At 37.9% G+C, this 16845-nt stretch overlaps 1 protein-coding gene across 1 annotated transcript in view; it reads right to left on the reverse strand.

Annotated features, from left to right (window-relative positions):
- Positions 1-1570: 1570 nt before the first annotated feature.
- Positions 1571-16845, reverse strand: part of SUZ12 (SUZ12 polycomb repressive complex 2 subunit) — a 15969-nt gene continuing 694 nt past the window's right edge. Inside the window, exons 3-15 of the mRNA XM_019621752.2 lie at positions 13627-13695; positions 12975-13024; positions 11107-11192; positions 9615-9846; positions 8798-8900; positions 8420-8525; positions 7918-8095; positions 6879-6970; positions 6288-6431; positions 5383-5540; positions 4743-4941; positions 4203-4282; positions 1571-3899 (exon numbers count right to left, since the gene is read on the reverse strand). Of these exons, the coding sequence (XP_019477297.1) occupies positions 3554-3899; positions 4203-4282; positions 4743-4941; positions 5383-5540; positions 6288-6431; positions 6879-6970; positions 7918-8095; positions 8420-8525; positions 8798-8900; positions 9615-9846; positions 11107-11192; positions 12975-13024; positions 13627-13695 (1843 nt within the window). The 3' untranslated portion in view covers positions 1571-3553. The remainder of the gene's footprint in view (positions 3900-4202; positions 4283-4742; positions 4942-5382; positions 5541-6287; positions 6432-6878; positions 6971-7917; positions 8096-8419; positions 8526-8797; positions 8901-9614; positions 9847-11106; positions 11193-12974; positions 13025-13626; positions 13696-16845) is intronic.

A 16845-nucleotide genomic window follows, 5' to 3' on the forward strand; every position in this document is an offset into this window, starting at 1 on the left:
ACTTCCATGTAAAACTCACATCTACAGTGACAGCTCTTGCAAAAAAAGTGTCTTCCCCATTTTTTTGGTTACCAAAGCATTTCTGTTACATTCTCAATATCACAGCTTATTTGTCTGTTTTACTGCTTGCATCTTTTGTCAGATTCATTAATATAGGTTTTGGCTCCTGTTACTAAGCAAGAAGCAGTACATCAGAAGTCCCTGCTGAACTGAGTTCTTATTCCTTTAGATCTGCTTTACCTGCAGCTTGCTCCATTTAAAGGCAACACACCTAACTCATGAAACCAGTAAATAAGGAAACTGACAGCAGAGAGCTCCCATAAATACACTATTGATGTGAAGGAACCTACTTGATGTGTTTTGCCTGAAGAGCACAGTTTCAGACAACAAACAATTATCAACAAACTTAGGACAGCAGATACCACAGTCTTGGAAGGAGAGGCTTACCTTCATCCAAAGCTCTTTTCCTGGCTGTGCAAGCATGGGTGAGCAGATCTACGAGGAGCTGGGCCAGCAGGAACGCCTTCATTCCAGCACCAAACTGCTCTGTGAATTGAATACTGAACAAGATCATCAAATTGTCCTCACAGATCACCTCCTGCATTGACAAAGGTAACATAACATCAGATTGTTGATTTGGAGCAGCTTACGTGTTTTAAGTGATTCTCTGAGGTTGTAATCGGCACAGTTCAAATTGTGACTGCTTCACCCCTGAAAGCAAATCTCTTCCTCCCATCACAACCCACTGCTTTTCAAGGGCTGATATGGAAACTATGCTTACAGTGCTCAAGGTTAACAGTATACATTCACCTAACAGTTCTGGCTAGAGTATCTGATACACTGAATTCAATATGGAAGTAAAGCGGTTGGTTGCAACTTGGGGTTCAGAGACCAGCCGTGTTAAAATAAGCACCAAAAAACATACCAGAAATCTGCCATAAGCACAATGCTCAATTAGAACAGCACTTTCAGAGGACTGCACAACTGACATCACAGAATCCAGCGGTCACAGCCTGAATCTGAAAATCCCACTCACTTTTAACACAGAAAAAGGTTTTAGCATCTGCTATTGCAGTGAGCACTGCAACTCACTGCTTAATTTTACAGCACGGAGAGAACAGAGCCTCTGCGATAGGAGATGCACTGTTTGACATTGCTCATGATTAAACTGCAAGTGAAGATCAAGACTGAAACAACTACTTGCACATAAAGAAACAAAACCCGACTGCTCTCGTTTTTCTAACAGAAACACCGAGCTGTAGCTTCACACGTGCAATTAAAGTGTTCACCAGAGCTGCAATGCAGTCATTTCTGGAGACACCCGACATACAGAGAGCAGCAGAGACTCAGCACCGTTACGTGGCACAGGAAGATGAGTTAAGGGTGAAGCAGAGGCAGAGATGTCACACAGGGCACTGCTGGGGCCTTTCTGCATGCACACAAAAGGAGCAGACAACCATCGTGGCACATTTTATATTACTGAACTTTATGTACAAAAGCCGATTTCAAATAAAACATTTAATGTAAAAACAATGGTTCATTTAAACAACTGAACTTGGTTTGTTTTTGCTTTTTTTTTTTTAAACATCTATTGTACCATTCAAATTGTTTAAACCAGCTTACACGGTATCTTCAAAATCTCTCAAAGGTACATATAGAAAAGGCATCTTTATAAATAGAAAACAAAGGGATTTTTTCAGCTTTTATTATAAATTGACATGACATACAAAGTTTACTGGACAGAAGTAATTTCATTACTGTTTTTTGGGGGATCACCAACTTTTTGTGCAAACAATGCTAGCCTTCTTTTAAGCATTAAGAGCATAACTGCTTAAGAAATGACATAAGCAATAATTCTAAACTACATCTCCCCTAAAATAATCTATTCTTTTTTTACATATGTGCACAGCTTTAGCAAATTAAAGCCAGAGAGAAATGCTTGATGTACTTATCCAGAGGCATAATTAGAGCTCGCTAAAACCCAGAGTGCTGGCAAATTCAAGAAGTTTGTAATGAAAGCTGCAGTTTCCCTCTTTCCTATTTTGTACACAAAATCAGTGACTAAGAACTTAATACTGGATGACAAATCACATCCACACCATTAGTTAAATAGTCTCACAGTTAAACACATCTTAAAGGACCATCAAAATCAGTATTTACATTTTATAAATTTCTGAAGACACCATTAGAAAGCTTATATAACCCTTAAACAAATAGGGAACTGCATCTCATGGTGATGGAATGAAATAAAAAATTAAAAATACCTGTATTTACAGCAGCATTGTTCCTTTATAAATAAAGAATATGAAAAATGCAATATTTTAAGGATAATAAAAAATTGAGGTGATGTCACTCAACCACAGTGCTTGCTGGAATAAACCCTTCGGTGCTGATACTGTACCAGTAGTGAAACCACTTTCCATTGGAAAAAATCTGTAAACGTATGCATAAAATGTGTTAACAGCAGTGCAAAACTGCTCAAATATAGTTTAGTCAGCATCTTAGTATCTGTATTGAATACAATACATCACAGAATACTTGCATAAGAAGTGCAACACATTTTCTGGTCCAATTTTACAGTGCATTTTTCCCTCAAGAGTGGCATCTCAAAAGCCAAAGCTGAACCCTCGGCCTGGCCTTGCAGTCTGTGCTCAGGCAGAACAGCAGGCACGAGCTGCCGAGGAAGCCCCTGGCCTCGTGCCCGCAGCCAGAGCGCAGGCTGGGCGTTAGCATGGCACACTGCAATGCACAGCCCCACAGAGCTCTGCATCCAATCGTTTGTGTAGCTGTGTAAATGCGTACTAAAACTAGAAAAGGAGCTAATGTTCAAGTTTTAAATGGTACACTGTGTGATCAATACATCAGAATTATCCATGAAAACCAAACTGCCGGTAACCTCAAAAAGCCAAGGTGGAACTTCACTGTGTCTGCAACATGAAAAGCCAACATCTTTCCAAACAGGCACACGACAAAGGAAGTGCTAAGTTTGCCAACTTCTAAATTTTAGTGTAACAAATTTGTCATTACCATCAATTCATAAATGATTTCAAATGCAAGGATCAAGGTTAAACTTTAAATAGTGAGACGTTATTTTCACAAAAAGCTAACTGGAGAATTTCTAAATAAGAGAAGCAGAAACTGTATCCCAAACCCCTTTCCCCAGCGTTTCACAACTTCATGGTAGGAAAAACAGCCAGGTACAGATGCAAAAATCTTAATATAAAAACTGTTTTACATATATTTAAATTATGTAAATTCCATAAAGTTCTTAAGACACTAATTACTAAAATTACAAAAAGATTTTCATATTGCTCTTCATGCTCAAACTCTTAGAATATTGTCATTACATCACCAAAACCAATATACATGTAGTACTTGCATAAGTAACTGAATAGAAACCCTGTTAAAACAATATCCTTGTTGAAATCATTTATTTCCATCCAGCAGTGCCTGTTTGGAATCTGTATTTTTTTGTGTGTAATTCTTTATAGAGCTCATGCACCCTAGAATGTCACTTCAATGCTGTCCGTTGAATGGAGTTTCACTTCTGACTTCAGAGCTTTTGTTTCTTGCTCTGTTTTGTGACACCTGAGATGCTATCCATTTCTGAAATTCTCTCTCTCATGTTATTTTCACTGTATCCGTTTGCTGTCCCACTCTGCTCCTCAGAAGACTCCTCATCCATTGGGGAGGTCGATTCTCCTTTCTCTAACTTCTGCTGCATCTCTCGGAGCCTGGCAACAGCTTTGTCTATTGACATTATGCTGATGAGGTTAAAGTCATGCATGCTGACCAGGTGTAACATAAAGTTTCGACACAAGTTCTTCTTAATTATTTTCTGTCCATAATTTTCAACAAACAGCATACAGGCATGATTCATTTGATTGTCAGCAATAAACCTGCCAAATAAGAAATCAACCGTTATGCAAGTAGAATATTTTCAAAACCAAGAAGATACACGGATGAACCAAGCTGTAGGATGACTGCTCAGACTACAACGTAGTATCATTATTTGCAACTTCGTTCTTTTCAAAGCTGCAGCACTACGAGGCACAAGAACCCACTTCTAAACTCAACAGGCAGCTTCCCACCAAACTGGCCTTTAACAATCCCTCTGTATGCATGGAATTTAAAGTGCTTAGCAAAACAGTCAACCAAATACGTAACCTTTTTGTATCAAAATTAAGCTTACAGTAACTTACCCGTGCTTCATAACATGAAGATTCCATAATTTCATCACTTCTTTCTCTCCTTCATTAACATCAGAGAATTCTTCAATTTGCTGGAAAGATAAAAGGGTGAGAAAAAGGACAGAAGGACAATGTGAGAACTGCATGTAAGCTACAAGCAGCGAAAGCACACCTACAATTAATGCATGTCAGCTACGCGTCCGAGAAGCAACTACTGCTGGAAATTCGAGCACTGCAGTCAAAAAGGTCAGAACAATGTTAGATCACAGAGACTGCGATCAATTATTCCCAGATCATATTCACACTGCTGTATTCCAGTGACAGCACCATCTCTTTGAAGGAGACACAGCCACAAACTGCACAAAACTTCTAGGACTCGCAGACAAGAAAATAGATCCTTTTTTACATCACTACTGTCAGAGCAACACAATTTTGCTTACTCTCCAAGTGAATGCATAATTTTCTCAATGGATGCCCGATTTGTTCCCTAAAACAACCGCAGAGCATCACTTAAAAACCACAATCCACCAAAACCAGCTTTGAAATAATTACAGTAATGGTTTTCTCTCGTAGCCATTCAGGGTCCTTTTCATCCTCACTGTCTACTTCCATTTCTTGTGGACGGAGAGGTAAACATGTGTCACTGTGGAAATACAACCGATTGTGCCCACTGCTGTACGTTCGCTGCTGTTCTACTTCTCCATCTTCAGATTCCAGAAATTCAGACATACTTGCTTTCGTACGCTTTGGCCTAGCAGAATGAGAAACATTCACTGCTTTCAACCACTCAATCAAACATGCAAATACTATTTATGGCAGTTGATTAATACAAATTCTTCTTCTAAGGCTCCAGTTTGCAAAACTAACAGTGTAATACTGCCCATTATAATTAAAAACAAGCCAACCCATAACACCCCTACCCCCAAAAAACTGCACTAACTTCTGCGGAAGAGCAATTTTAGGACAAAGCTGTTAAAGAAGAAAAATTACCTCACAATGACATAAATGCCTCAACAGACGTAAAATCACAGATAAAGATACCATTCCTCAACAACATTTTATTTAATTAGGAACAGCTGTACTTTAATGCTAGTGAAATTTATCACTGCTCACACACAGCTTTGAATTTACAGATCTCAGCCATGTGCCATATTACACAAGTATGAACAGACATGCTTTTCAATCTCCCTACCTGCATACGAGTATGTGTGTGATAGGAGTTCTTTTGACTGGTCCATTGCGACTGAAGGCAAACCCAGGCTGACGGTGGATGTCCTGCGGGTTCCCTGCATACGAGCCGTCGTAGCACTCGTTGATGGACACATCTATCCTAGCACCTTTCGGATGATACTGAAACAGATCATCACAACCCCATTTAGCAGCACACCAGGAGGTTTAAATGAGTGACCTTCTCAGTTCTGAATACCTTGAACAACAACCTATCAATAAGCTGACATAGCTCTAGATCCCTTTTACACCACCCAAATCATTTTTAACTTCTAGGAACAAATTACACTAAAGCTTCCTTGCTCTACACTATCTTACTGCTTCACACGAATACACTCAGAATACATCAAAGTACTAAATTAAGGACAACAGTACTAAAAGCTTGCTTAACAAGAAACCTAGAAATTAGAACATTCCTAACTAGCTAAGGAGCTAAGATTTGGAATAATTTTCTGAGCAGGGAAGTGGGCCCATGAAACTACTACATACATACATAACAAAAAGAAAACAGAATTTATCTTCAGGATCACATTGGTAGGACTTCACCAGCATGACTAAATTTAATACTTAAAATGCCTTCTTAAAGTTTCAAGAAACTTCCAACCAAATGTAGAAGACATTGCTTTTTACAACAAAAAAACAATATGCTAATGCAGAAGAGGCACCTGTTGTAAGAAGGCAGCCCACAACTTTTTGTTTCTCATGTGAAAGGTCAACATTCACGTAATTTCATCTTAAGTCAAAGAAAGCTGCAGTAAATCTAGATATAGTCCTCCAACTTAACTGGCTAGCAATGAAGTTACTGTATCATATAATCTGTGACAAACTGTACAGTGTTTCATACCATTAAACTACCACAGTGCTACTTACAACATAATTAAAGATAAATCTGCTGTGACAAAGTTTAAGGTGTTTGAGTAAACTATACAGTTTCCGACAGTTCAGCGTGCACCATGGGCAATGCAAGTCATCTCGGGCTTCAGTCTGCTGTCTTGTGTTGTTGTTATAAAGGAACTGATGCAAACAAAGAAAAAACAGTGTCAGCATCAAATGAATTTCATTCATCAACCTTTCAACCTGAAAATAAAGCTGGACTTAATTTCAGGAAACCTCTATAGCAAGTTTTTGGGAACACCAGATCAGCTCACTTTACTGAAAAAAATGCTATTTTGAGGATTCCTTTCCTCCATATGGAGACCACCAGTCCCTCTCCAGATGTCCAATTTGGAGCATATCAGACACGGCCCCAAGAAGATTGATTTTCCTAAAATACTTCCTGTATAGAAACATGGGACTGGGTCCTCCTATGTGAATTTGGGACCTTATAGGGCATCCGTTAAGGCAGCAAAAGAGAGAGTTATACAGCCACAATTGAACCTTTCACCCAACTCAGATGTGAACATTACAATCCCTCACAGTATTTACATTCTTCCCCACCACCACCCCTCTTATTTTCAATACCTGGTAAAATATTCGCAACTTTTGTCGAGGTTCATTTAAAACATCTCTCTCTTTTCTTGTTTGAAGGTCTGCTGGCAAGGATTCTTTCACAGCTGAAAAAAAAAACCAACATGTATAAATATGCATTTCAGTTTAGGATAAAGAGGAAAAGATGGAAGTTCCATGCAGGGTGCCCTGCTGGGAAGGGAACAAGGTACTCTGGTGAACTTCGATGCAAGTAGCTCACATCAGCAAAAAGCCTTGCTGCTTAGTTTCTTTTACAAATCTACAGGCAAAACCACCATTTCCAAAATTATCTTCAGAGAACTCAAGAACAGCTGGGTAAACATTTTCCTTTCTCCTGTCAGACAGAATTCTTTAGCTGTAGATGCCTTTGATGTCTTTTTTCCATTGGTCTGCCTTGGGAAACACACTGAAGTACGGTGGCAGCACTGGATTCAGACACCCTTGGGAAGGATGCACCGGGATCCTCTCTTCTACTTATCAGAACCTCTAATTGACACAAGTTTCCACTACCATTTCCACTCCTTTCTTGGCAGTGACTGAAAGCAGCACAAGTACCCTCCGGTGCTGTGCTTTGCAGGGTGCTTTGCAATGCTGTGCTTTTTATACTACTGTATATTCCCATGGTAAGAGTCTGCCGTACTATTTTGGAAGATGACACTGACTTTACCAACTTACTGGAACACTCAGCTTCTCTGATCTAGCTAAAAATCAGGTCCTAACAGTACATGAATAATGCAGCCTTGCCACATCCCTATTCCTCCTAATTACTACATAGTAAACTAGTACACACCTTCTATTGTTAGTCAGCAGTCACTTCCTTTCGCAAGTCTAAGCCACAAACCTCAAGTCTTAAGTGTCAGCCATTTATCTATAAGGACTTATGAAAAAGTTTAAGTCTCTGCCATCCCTAGCTCAGGTAAAATACTCAATTCAGAAGACAGAAATCAACCTTTAATATTCTTGTACAAAGAAATCTTGGAACACAGAAGTGCTAAGAGATGATTATTCAGCACCAGGACTAAAGTTTGCTTACCTATAGTCTGAGTAGGTTTAACAGAATTGGGTTTGTTCTCTTGAGGCAGGCTTTCAGAATTTCGTGTTGCAAGAGGCTTGGCTATAGGAGCTGTAGACTTATCATTTGTGTCTCCTGTCCAACGAAGAGTAAACTGAAGTGTAGGTCCCTGAGAAAATGTTTCAAATGGGGGCAACCTCTGATGGAAAAAAAAAAACAAAAACAAAACTCCCTTAGAATTAGTGTCTCTTAAGACCAGACAATATATGTGTTTTTCTAAGACAAATGTATAAATCGTTGACAAAAATAGTTGCTAACATCTTCTTGTCTAATGATCTAGCTTTCCTAAACCAGGAGTTCAATTTAAACTTGTTCCCACACCCATCCTGGAGCAGAGGTACTGTTGCTCGTTCAGCTTGTTTCATTTTCAGAGCAACAGCCACTGCACTTTGAATTATTTTTCAGCTTTACCCAGAACATTTAAAGTGAGAACAAGTCTTTCAGCTACTAAAACAACCCATACCTTCCCATCAAGTATTGTTTCCCATGTTGCTCTTTTCTTACTGATGGGACACTCTTCCATTTCCTGCATGGCCACTTCATATTCTCCATCCAGAAGCTGCAATCGTCTGTCAATGAAAGTATGTCTTGTGAGTAATAAAACTAATTTTTAATTGTGTTGTTTGCTTATGAAAATGTAAAATATATATCACAATAACTAATTTTCCATGAAACTACTTGCATTTTTTCAGGCAAATTTAAATGTGTGCTTTGAAATCTACAGATAGTAAGACTAAGATCTTATTGTATGTCCTAAATAGAAATGCAGTAAGAGACAGCAAACTAATTAAAAAACAAGTTTAAGTTTAGTATTAAAAAAATATTTACTTGGAATTATTACCTGTTTTTATCAAATACAGTCATTTGTGCTACAAATGTCTTTTCTCCATCTTCACGATTTGAAGAATTCCTTTTCCTTCTAGCTGGAAGCTCCTCATTGACATCTGCACATAACAAAGATGGCACTCAATTATTATGGAGGCACAAACATGAATAACAGAACAGCTTCTGCACAGTTATACTGGCTGCTGCATACAACAGAATGACACAGTATTTAATGAACAGCTAAACGTCAATGGGAAGAGCACTTAGCAGCACAGCAATCGTATTTTAGATACATTTGTGCATATTTACAGCCCAGTCACATTACTCTGTTAGTATAAAGAAACTTGGATTTTGCCTTCCTCCTTTTTAGTTAAAAAACAGTAACACAAGAAGGTCTGTATCCCATATGCAATTTTCAAAGCTGCAACATGTGTGATATAACACCTTGATAAGATTTAAAAAGTAACACATTTTGAAAAAGTACTTATTGGATAATCATTTCATTTTGATGAGAGCACCCACAGCTGAGTCAGTAGTGACCAGTGTTAATGTAGGTCTAAAATCAGTTCCAGAGACCACAGTTACATTATTCCCCTATCAGCACTAACAACTTCACCATCACACATTAATACAAACTGCTGTTAAATTTACACAGACAGTTTCTAGCTAAAAACTATAGTTCAGCCCTATGTGGAAAAGACTGAAAACAAGTGCAAGTCAATTCAGTCACTCATCTATTACTGCCTCCCCAAGCAGGACCTACATTAACCTACATCTGATCACGACAACTACAAGATAAACCTCATAAAATAATATTTAAAGACTGAATTTACCAATGTTTTCATTAGTCTCGCCATTAATCAGTCCATTAAAATCTCTTCTTCCTGGGCGAGTTACTCTGAATAACAATGAGTAAGACTTCACCATATGGCTGTTGCTTGGTTCAAACTCATTGCTGGAAACTGCAAGTGATGGGAAGTTGCCTGGTTTGATTTGACTGAGGTCTGGGTTTAAAGGCACCTGCTTTTTACCTGTAGGAACCTGTCTTATTGGACAACTGACATCCTGTAGGAAGACAAGAAAGCTAAGGTTTAGGTTTTTAGAATACAAAATTAATTGACATTAATTGTTACAAATTATAATTTATGGATTGTGCTGTCATCTTTCTGAAAATAAGCCTTGTAACAGGGGTAAACAAGAACAGAAGGAGAATGCCAGGTTTTAAATGAAAAATACACTTCTAAGTGTGCATAAAACTGGCAACTTTTAGCAACAGCCATCTTTCTCTAAGTGATTAAATTAATGCTAGCATGAGACATTCTGAAAAAACTGTAGAACAGTCATTAATGCTAATTTAATTCTGTTTACTTAGAGAAATGAAATGTTTTGGTTATATATACATTCTAAGGGCTTCCTATCTTCTCCTTCCAATATTACAAAGTGCACTTATGTGCTATCAGGGAGATAAAGACCCACTTCCCTAGGATTTATTATATTCAGTATCTCTCAGATAGATCATGGAACACTGTGAAATATTGGCAAAACAAGGCAAGATGGTCTAAGCACGAAATTTGCAACAAAACATACTTCAAAATGTTAACTCTTAAAACCACACCAAAACAGTTCAATATTCTTAGGGAAAATATACAGAGTTCTCACTCTGACTTTTCCCTTTTTGGTTAAAAATTATGGTGTGCATTACTGAGCCACCCATAGCTGTGAGGATGATCTGTCAGCTGGTGTGAAACACAGCTAAAGCAGAAAAAGAAGGGATGAAAATTCTTTATGATTCATAGTAGCTAAAATCTCCAATTACTGAGATGGTCAATGCATAAATGTGGGTACAGAAAAAGCTGTGAAAGAGACAAGACCTGGCAGATGACTTGGGACTTCAGAACAAGTACAACTTCCATTTCATCTGTTCACTCTAAGAGGCATAGAGTATTTCAAAATATTTGATTGCCAACAGAATCAATGGTTTCATGGTGTGATACAAAAAAATAGAGGTGGGGCTGAAATCCCTAATGAGTGAATATGACTTACAATAAGTGAAATTCAATGAAAATAAGGTGGGATGCCTTTGTAAAACTTCCGGTTACTTCTCAGGAAACAGAGAAAAAAAGATTTATGTATTTGCTTCTGAAGAATCCTCTGTTCAGTCAGCAGAAAACAATTTCTATTGACGAGTACATAAACACTAAATCAATCTCAACAGAAACATAATTTCACCATTAGCTTCTTGTGTGGCAAAGGTAATGAGACATTCCAGAATCACAACCACGCTTTGCTCTACTGCATGTTAATAGCTTGCCAAGCCACTCCTACCTTTCGTTTCTTGTGGCAAACTTTCACAAGCAGTACTTCCAGGGTTACAGAATTTTGTTCATTCTCTGAGTTTTGTGATGGCTTATCTAAAGAGAACAAAATATTTTAAGTTCTGAAAAAGAGAGCTGTTCAATGAAGTAAATCAATGTGCTTTTGAGCCATAGCTACATTCAGGCACAAAGATTCCAGTTGATTCTAAGTGTCAATTCTCCCTATGTTTATTTCAAACTCCCATTTTAGAACATATCCTACCTAATAACTACTTACAGATTAAAAACATCAGCGAAGTTGATCTTTAACATCTAATAGTAAACTTACTCTTGGTTTCCTTTGAAAAGAATTCTAACCTTTGTCACAAAAACACAACCAGAAAAAAAAACACAAGCTCCATTTCTGGTACCAGAGTCACGGAGATGAGTGTGAAGACAGCCCCTGAAACAGCACACTATATGTGAACAAACAGGTGCTACAGGGGAAACCTTGAACAAGTTTCATGTGCTTCAGTTGAGAATTCTGGTAGCTGATCTCGAGTTGCCAGCAGTTTCATGAAAAAATGGATTTTTTTTTCAATTTTAAACACAAGATACATTAGAAAGCCTTTCTTAGAAAACACAAACTCAGAATAAAAAAAGCCACTGTGCTCTCTTGAAAGAATTTCCAAAATATTTTTCTATCCAGATAAATGAGCATATCAGTTGTGCCAGCTTCCTTAATTTAAATATTTTCTATATTTCCTACTTGCTGTAGTGCACATTGTGTGTATTAGTAATGGTCATTTGCATGGGACAAGCACTGAACACGCTCCTGCTATCAAGAGATCCTGCAGTATCTCTTGAAATGACAGTTTTTACAGTTAACAATACAGAAGCCAACAAATACAGTAATGTATTAAAAACTCTCCTATAGCCTGCATCTATGCAGGACTATCCAGTATGAGAAGAGCAGTGAGAAAGGCAAGGCCTGTCAGCACAAACTATGGAACAGCTACTGACCCAGAGGCAGTTCCCTGTGTCAGGTTTAATACCATGGAGTTTCTAACTGTCATCTTTCTGGAATGAAAGACTGGAAGCAGCTTTTATACCCAAGGAGTAATATGCAATTCAGAATATTTATAAATGAAAAAAAAACAACAACAAAAAAAACACAGAAATACCACTTAGTTTTAATGTATAAACAGGTAATATTTTTTCAGGGAAGTAAAAAGACAGGGAATTTACCAATGCCTACAGAGCATAAAGCATGTAACTTCTGCTTTCGTTATGGGAACGGAACCCTTCATTCTGGTCAGGGAAGTCCAATATTCTGATTTTGAGAGGTAATGCCTTACGTGCATAAAAGACAATAAAATGATTGTAAGTCACTGGTAAATGATTGCAGTCACTCTCAGTCTCTGACATGACTTTGCCTGATTTCTAGGCTCTACCTGATACGATTTGCTCTCACATTTGTGCCTTGGAAAAAAAAGAGATCAACAAAACCAGAGCACTGAATCTGCTAACTAGTTCCAGTTTTGGAGCTTTCTTGGTGGCAGGCTGTGTTTTTTTAACAATATTTCAACAACACAGTTCCATAGAATCATTTTCTTCAGGAACTCCTTCCTCAAGGTCTGTTTCAAGGTTGAATGGATGATGGCGAAGTCACTGTTTTGTCTAAAAACCTGGAAGGCTTATCTGCTTAACATTACAAACACACTAAAACATATTCAAAGCTCACACTGAAGTCCTGTAACTAGCAGAACAGATAGAGAATAAATAAGTTAAAATCTGCATCTAAGCAGATTGTAACACATCATTCAAATATTCCCCTCAGAGACCTAATTAATTTCAAACTTGTACACGTTAATGGTGCAATAAGTGAAGCAAACATACCATTTTTATGGAAGAAACCAGTAAACGTAAGTTGCAAATGAGCAGACAAGCTAAGAGGAAGAGAAAGGATATGTTAGAACAAGAATTTTCCCACACAGCAGCCCCCACTCACTGTTTCAGCTCTAACCGTAATAATGGAGGAGTCTTTTCCTTTAACTGCTTTGAAACTGCTTGGAAACAGCACACATTAAGTTGCAGTGGATGCAAAGCTGTAGACCAGTCTTCTCTGTAAAGACTAACTCTATTTTATGACTTGACAGTGAGTAAAACGGGGAAAAGGCAGGGGTTTAAAAGGATGCTGTGTGAAGACATGAGATGCTGCCATCACAGGCACGTGGGTGTTCCCCAGACATCTGTCAGCACGGGGCAGTTTAATGGAAACTGCCTAGAACCAATTTGTTTTTTTTCCCCACACAACTACAAACACAGGCTTAAGAAGGGCATGTATACAGTTGTATAAACCCTCAATATTACAAGCAGCACACACCACTCATTTTAACATTTTGGAATCTATGTTTCAATAGCGGAGTATCTTTGTTCTACCAACTACTCTATCACCTTAATTTTGTCAGTCAAGAAGCCTTTTAGCTCAGGATACGCACGTGCTCATCCCCACAAAGAGAAACATACACATATATATGCACAACATTACCTGTGAGATTCTTGTTCTCCCTTCATTTTCTCTACTTTTGATAACATATCATCTACTTTGAACGTTTTCCTGTAAGGAAACAGGAAGAGATGAATTTGAGCATAGTCTCTTTCCCCATAATATTTTACAAGCTGTATTCAGTCTGAACTTCGACTTGATTCTTTATCAAGAACTACACATGAAATTTTAGCCTCTCATTTACAAAGAACCCATTTTTGGAAATTTTTAGCTGTAGTTGCACATGTGTTATAGGAATACAACCATAATACAGCTTTTCAAGCAGTAGCAACATAGCACAAATAATTAAACAGACCTTTGACAAGTAATGTGGCTGCTCATAGGAGGTGCCTTTGAACTGCATGTTAAAACCTTGCTATGAATGTGTCTAATGGCATCCCAGCTTCGCTCAAAGAAAATCCTCCTCCTTTAGTGACACTTAAGACAATCAGAAGCGTTCAAGTAAACTCTCCAGTTGCTGCTATTTTCATCTTGACCAAATCATGAAAACCATTTAAAATCCTATCTGAACAAAATAGAAACCTAACGATAAAAGAAGATTTTTCCTCCACAAAGTTGCATTAAGTAGACACACACAAAGCACACTGAATTTTGAACCTACTTATGCAGCTCACTCGTAGGAAATGCAGGGGAAAATCATGACAGAATGCCGTAGAGAATAATCACCTTAAATCATTTCAACATCAGTCTGTCTGTGCTTCTGTATTCAGCCCATTTACTATATATGCACCATTTAATAGCCACTGTTAAATGAAGTTCACACATGAACATTAGTTCCTCAATAGTTTCTGGAATAATCTTTCAATTTCTCTTTATAGGAAAATTGATGTTTGGAGCTAAAGGCCACCAGAAAGCAGAAAGCCAGTGAGGGCATCCTTCCTTCACATCTTACACCAAGAACTGCTGCAGCCTGCATGTAATACTTGCAAGCATTAAGAATTCAAAAAGAAGAAAGACACGTTTCCAAATGTCAAAGTCAGGGTAGGCAAAATAAAAGACATCATAAAATCTTTCAGAAAAAAAGTAAAAATGGCAAAGAAACACAACAAAACCCATTAAATCAAGTTTGCTGCATTCAAAGTAAACTTCTAAGAGCAGAAGGAAGTACTGCATAACTGTTTTCATGCATGAATAAAGAACACAGTCACTTCAGTGACAAAACAGAGCTCACAGCAGCCCTTAACACCTCGGGTTTGTAAGGCAGCATTTACTTGTGGTAAGAATGTGTTCATTTTACACATTCCTCTCACCACCCACTCTTACTCCTATCCAGGGCAGTAATAATTAACAAAGTATTACAAGTCACATCAGAGTAGCATGCCACTGTCCTGCCAGCAAATAAAAACACTCCATTATCAAAATGCTGTATGGAAAGCATTTGTTCCAACTACATCTTTTGGTAGAATATGAAAGTAACTCTGACCCACAGCCCATTTCAATCTTCCATTAAGCATCACTTTACCAAAGCACACAGCCCAAGCTGATACGTGCTCATTAGCTACTGCCTATCAGCATCTCCTTGTACTTGAAGCATCCTGGCTGTTACAAATACCAGTCTCCATATTAAGCACCAACCAACAGCAATGGAAAATTCCTTGGTAAAAATACAGTTGTAGTTCCTTACTTCCCATTGCTAAACTTTGGGATTTTTCTCAGATTACTGTAGGGCTGGTTATAAGAGATGTGGAGTGATAATCATTATTTAATAGTTAATTTGCATCAAGTTTGGTGATAACTTTGTTGTGTTTTACATACAACATTGTTGATCAAAATGGCCATCAAAACAATGACCAGGAATTTAAGAATGGCAAAATTATTGTCTTAGAGGGAAAATAAATAAATAGGCCTCTATTGTAAAGGTTAATGTAAACAGACTGAGAACGATGAGCTCCAGAAGATACTTCTTTGCAACCAGAACTCTCCCAACGTTTTTACCATACTGAAGCAAGGTACATACATTTTTCCAAACAAGCCCCAGTAAGATCTTCCACTCTAGTTTGGGTATTACCCCTCTTCTAAAACCTCTTAATGATTGAAATGGCTGCTAATCTGTCAGTTATGAATCAAAACCCCACCTAAAATCACAGTTCAGGAGCAGAGTACCATGGACACTAAAATAACTCAGTATGTTTCAGAGACAAACTAAGCTGTTTGTGCTGCTGAAATTGAACTGGAATTTGGAGCAGTGGACAACACAATGTACATGCACAGTATCACTTGTTTCCCAGCAACGACAGCAAACATTCACAGAAACAGAGTAAGATTCAGGTAAAAGATCACATGCATTTCAATCAACTATAAATTAAAATAAGTACTAAGCAAGAACAACTTCCTGTTGCACAATTCTAGTTTAAGGAAAAAAAAACCCAACAAACACAAGAGCCACCTGAACACTTTCTCCTTCCAATTTGGCTCTGCCCTACTTTAAAAGAAGCAAACAATCCACTTTGGTAACCTCCGTAAGAAAAAGCAGCAACTTCAAGAAACAAATCTGATCAAAAGATAAGATATGTGCAAGCAGTATCAGTCCCGAAGCTGAACGTTATTGATGGCATTGTAATAAAACAGCAAGAACATTAAATTAAGCCCAAGTGACGTAAGGATGCTAAGTATAGCCTCTTTAAGTTGATTTAAATGCCACAAATTCTACTGCTCAACGGATCATTCAAAAGTTACCTTGCTTAGACACAAATACAGCATAAAACAGAATTGTCTGCAAAATCTGATTGCTGCAATTTCTTGTGTTCATTATCAACTACTTCTGTCCCACAGCAACTGATACACAGTGAGAACTTCCCTGTTAAAACACAACCTGTTCAAGATACAAAATAAATCCCAAGTGTAGCAAAGGAATTTCTGTGAGAGGAAAAAACTGAAGGGACTTTGCAGTTCTACAAACAACAAACACCAACACATGCACTTCTCATGCTGCAATATTTATATATTCTAGACTCCTGACATGCAGCTCTAGCACTCATATTAGCAACGATTTGGCAATGCCAAAACCAAAGCCCATGGCTCAGATAGGTGCAGTTCAAAGCAACCTTTTTAAAGTTCTTGCTGGATCTTTTGTGAAATGCTACAAATTAACCTCATTCGTTTTTCACCTGGTTAAAACAGTTACAGGAAAGAGCAGTGGTTTCTTCTAATCCTAAATAACAAAAGGGACAGAAGGGGGTTTTGCCTTTTTAGTTCTTTCGA

Source organism: Meleagris gallopavo, chromosome 20 (genome assembly GCF_000146605.3).
Source record: "Meleagris gallopavo isolate NT-WF06-2002-E0010 breed Aviagen turkey brand Nicholas breeding stock chromosome 20, Turkey_5.1, whole genome shotgun sequence".
NCBI lineage: Eukaryota > Metazoa > Chordata > Aves > Galliformes > Phasianidae > Meleagris > Meleagris gallopavo.